Raw genomic sequence first — 4,416 nt, 5'->3', positions numbered from 1 at the left:
CAGATTCAGACTGGGAAATGGGATATCACAAGACTAAGTCCTCACAACCACAGTGCCATGTAGGTGACATGTGGTGGTATGTGTGAGACCCTAGTAGGTGGGCTAGGTTAGGGTTCATTGATCTTACATGTTATATTTTTGGAAGCCTGGAAGGGGCAGGAAACCTTGTACCTTGAATTGATCTTACATGTTATATTTTCAGAAGCCTAGAAGTGGCAGGAAACCTTGTACCTTGAAAGTAGCTAGCAAAGCAACTGGGATTTTGCGGGATAAAAGTGAACCAGGTTAAGTCTCACCTGGACATAAAATGGTGAGAGTGATCAAGTGAGGTTTGAAATGGTTCACAATACTAGAACCAACAGTGCTTGTTTTAGTTTATATCTGTTTGGTTCATGCTTTGCAATCAGGGTAATTGCATGATTTATAAAAAACTTGAACCCCAAATTGGGTATGGGTACCCAAACCTAAAAACATGCTGTTAGGGTTGATTATATACAGATCCATATTCAACAGCCTTTTTATTGGGTCAACAATATGCCACAAGTTCAGAAGACCAAATATTTCAAGTTTGGCTGGTTGTATCTCTTTCTTCTGTCATCTCACTTTTTTGTGTATGAAAGTATTTCACCACCTGAATTTTTCAGAAGCTTTTTAAAAAAGGCAGCACCCCCAGTGTGAGATATGGCGGTTAAAATCACTCTGTCATGAGTGATTTGTCACGATACCATCAAAATTCTTTTATAGTACCACAAACTCAGTTCAAGCCTCACTTGTGAACCAAGAATTCAAAAGGGGTATAGGCATGCCTTCCAAAAAAGGCTGCACCCCAGTGTGAGATTTAAATGTGAAATTCACTCTGTCATAAGTTATTCTTGATGATACCATCAACATTCTTTTCTAGTACTGTGAACTCAGTTGAAGCCTCACCTGAAGGCTTGAGCTGGTTCACAGTACTAGGAAAGAATGCCAATGATATCACAAAAAATATATATGATGGCATTAAAATTCACAGGCAGGCAGGGAAACATGAGGTAGAACAACAAGAGACAAATAGAACAATAGAATTTATTCAAATCCCTAACCTTACACTTGAGATTTGGAAACAAGAGAACCTTTTGGTAAAACAAGATACAAGCAGAACAATATTTATTCAAATCCCTACCCTTACACTTGGGTTTGGAAAACAAGAAAACTTTTTTTTGATTGAAGGATGGTACATTTTGAGTTAAGAGGAAGGAACTTTCCCCGGGGGTGAAATAAATCCAGCACATGAAAATTATAATTCAAGAGAACAAAATACATCATAAGGTTATTATTTTTTTTTGTTAGGATCTTTGACAACTTGAATGTCAGGTAGGTCAAACAGAGGGTCTCTATAAATCTCACCGCCAGAGAATTTAGTCCTATTCACACAAAAATTATAAAGGTCTACTTCCAGTGCTTTGGCAAGCTGGAACTTGGACACTTCATGCTCATCCCAACCAACATCATTGAGGTTGGAGGGATCAAAACCTGTGGGGAAGAAGATGTTTTCAATGGTTTCCAGGATGTACTTCTGGGTATATTTCCAGATTGGTTCGTCAATGGGTCCTTGCCCATTCATCTGGTTAACTAGAACCAGGAAATGAGAGAGTTTCACGGATCCGAATCGTGCTTTGTCGTGCGGGAAGATCATGAGACCCTTTACACCAGAGACCAAAAAAGCCACCAGCGGTCCAAGAACATGTGATGCCATGGAGCCTGTACCCAGGGTGTGGGTCATTGCCTTGTAATCTGAGAGGAGCTTGTCGTGTCTGTCAGTTGGTGTTCAACTGAGATACAATGCATGATGAAATTTTGCTCGCAGACTGGCAACTGCTTCAAAGACCGTGTACAGGCGATTGACCATCCCAGTCATGACTTCCATACACTCTGCAGCACATTGAGTTTGTTGCTTAGTCTCGTGAAGGTTTTTGAAGTGATGAGCAGCTTGAAGACACTGCCCAATGTCTTGGTTCGGGTATTCAACTTCAGGAGGAGTGTAGTCCACGGGAAGTTCATTGGTGTCCATCCGGGCAAATGTCACAGCAGCAACTATCATCCGCACTGCCTGATTGATACGCTTTGTACCTGGACTGTAGAACAAACTCAGAATCTCGTGAACGTAGGTGGTTTGAACTTTGTCATCTGGGGTAGTTGGCAGTTCGTAGTTGGGTAACGTGAAGTTGAAAATGTCGTGTCGATGCCACGGCGCTTCGCCAGCACTACGCACAAGGAAGGAGTCTGAAAAGAATGAGGTTAGAATCAGGTGCCAATGGTAAAAATAGAAATAAAAAACTCACTGGGGTTTCTGGAAAGCCAGGCACGAACTGATAACTTGTTTTTCACCCCAAAAGGCTCTGCTTCCTGGATGGGGGGCTTAGCAGGCACGTCAATGCCTTCTTTGCGCCGAAGGAGAAGGTTGATCATCGCTCTGTAAACCTGGGGTACGTCTTGTGGCAAAAGTTTGTTGGCACCGATCGAAGCCAAAGTGACATCGAAGAGAGGTGACTGGGCCATCATCCACAGGCCAGTAGGAGCAGCTTTCTGCACCGAATCAGGTACCTGATCCTGATGGCCTTGATTGGTCATCAATTCCCTACTCGATGAACCCGAAGGGCCAGGATCTGCGTCATCTTCAGAATTACCGGGTGAAGGGGAGACCTTAGTTCTCTTCGGAGGCGTAGTGACTTGCGAGTCGGCGTCAATACACCTTTTGATGGGAATGCGAGTGGAAGTTGCCTGAGAACCTGACTGTTGGGCTGAGGTTGACTGTTTGACAAGCTGAGGGCCAAGTGGAGCCAGTTGAGGAGGCTTGACCTTCCGTTTGAGCAGGGTAACAACACCTCTCAACTTTGCTTCGACCGCCTCGTCGCAGTGATCATCCCACCCCCGGAAAGCTCGTACACGGACGAGCCAATGTCGAAAGAGGCCATCAATACCGTAACGTCCTTGGTGAAGGGTTCGAGGTAGAACATCGGCACCTATCCGTGCATTCAAATAGTCATCTACTTGATCCCAGAGTTCGTGGTCCTGGTAGGGCTCCTTTGGGAGGAAAGAATGCCAGAAGAACTCGTGGAATTCGCTTTCCGGTTGGGCAACTGGTATAGTAGAATGCTTGGCTACTGTCTCAATCTCAGAAAGGACCTCTTCCAAAGAGTCAGGGAAGGGTTTGGGATAATCGGGCTGAGAGTTGGTAGGGGCTGAATTGGGTATTGGGGTGGAAGGCACCTGAGATTCCACACGACTGGGGGTTGAGCGAGGCCGCCAAGTATGATTGGGCTGGGAGTTGGTAAGGGAGGGATTGGGTATAGGGGTGGAAGGCACCTGAGATTCCACACGAGTAGAGGTTGAGCAAGTGTGAGGTTGGAGTTGATTTGCCGGAATCGGGGGAACAGGGGTTGGAACAGCTTGAGGTATGGCAGATATTCGAGGCTCCAAAGGAGGAATCGGGGGGCCTGGGGTGACAATAGCCTGAGGTATTGAAGGGATTCAAGGGTCCAAAGGAGGTGCTGGTGACAAACTAGGAGTGTTACCTGAAGGCTCTTTCCCTGTGGAAGCAATGAAAAAAGTGGGGAAAGATCATATATGATCATAGGTTAGTTGTTTGATCATCCAAAAATTAAGTTATTCAAAGAGAAACTTACCAGAGGGTATCATAGAACCAACATGACTTTTTTCTACAGCTGGGTTAAAGGAGGTGCATGACATAAATAGAAAAATTATGTGGGTCAGCTGATTGATCAATCAATGACTAGGATAAAGAAATCTATAACGTACTGGGAGTCTTTTGAGAAGTGGTTTGAGTTGGATTTCCTTCTTCGCCTGGATCCTTTCCAGTAACTTCTTGCTCTAGACATACAGCAGTTTCTATGGAGTTTCATGACATAAATAGAAATGACATGTGGGTCAGTTGATTGATCAATTGAAAACAATGATAAAGAGCCCAAAGACATACCTGGAAGCGTTTGGGAAGTGGTTTCAGTGAGATTTCCTTGGACTGGTTCCTCATCAGGTTCATTGACCGTGTCTTCATCCGGAGCAGGATTAGGAGAATCGGCATTTGAACTTGAAGGATTGGCTTCGACTTGAACCTCATTGGCATCAGTACCCGTGTCTTCTTTGGTTTCGGTGGGATTTCCAGGGACTGGATCCTCATAAACATCATTGACCGTCTCTTCATGGGAAGCAGGATTAGGAGCATTTCCGTGTTCAGGGGTACCTGGTAGAACCGTCTCTTTCAGGAGAGTGAGAGCACCTTGTAACTTGACTTGGAGAGGTCCATCGCAGGCATTTTCCACCCACGGAGAGTCCGCGCCCGACTAGCCAGTGCCAAAACAAACCGTCGATACCGTAATGTCTTCGGGAAAGGGTGTGAGGGAGAACATCTCTACCAAT

At 44.9% G+C, this 4,416-nt stretch overlaps 1 protein-coding gene across 1 annotated transcript; it reads right to left on the bottom strand.

Moving 5' to 3' along the window:
* Positions 1 to 1,807: 1,807 nt before the first annotated feature.
* MELLADRAFT_85357 (uncharacterized protein) lies at positions 1,808 to 4,312 on the bottom strand (the record flags this gene model as incomplete). The annotated part of the gene is made up of 7 exons (XM_007419229.1): positions 1,808 to 2,262; positions 2,322 to 3,476; positions 3,543 to 3,569; positions 3,666 to 3,704; positions 3,799 to 3,888; positions 3,977 to 4,240; positions 4,285 to 4,312. 7 exons carry the CDS (start codon positions 4,310 to 4,312, stop codon positions 1,808 to 1,810), a joined length of 2,058 nt encoding a protein of 685 aa, XP_007419291.1.
* Between the last annotated feature and the right edge of the window lie 104 nt (positions 4,313 to 4,416).

Source organism: Melampsora larici-populina, assembly GCF_000204055.1.
Source record: "Melampsora larici-populina 98AG31 unplaced genomic scaffold MELLAscaffold_147, whole genome shotgun sequence".
NCBI classification, from domain to species: Eukaryota; Fungi; Basidiomycota; class Pucciniomycetes; order Pucciniales; family Melampsoraceae; genus Melampsora; species Melampsora laricis-populina.
Note: the sequence above shows the minus strand (reverse complement) of the source record. Positions and strands in the feature narration are given on the sequence as shown.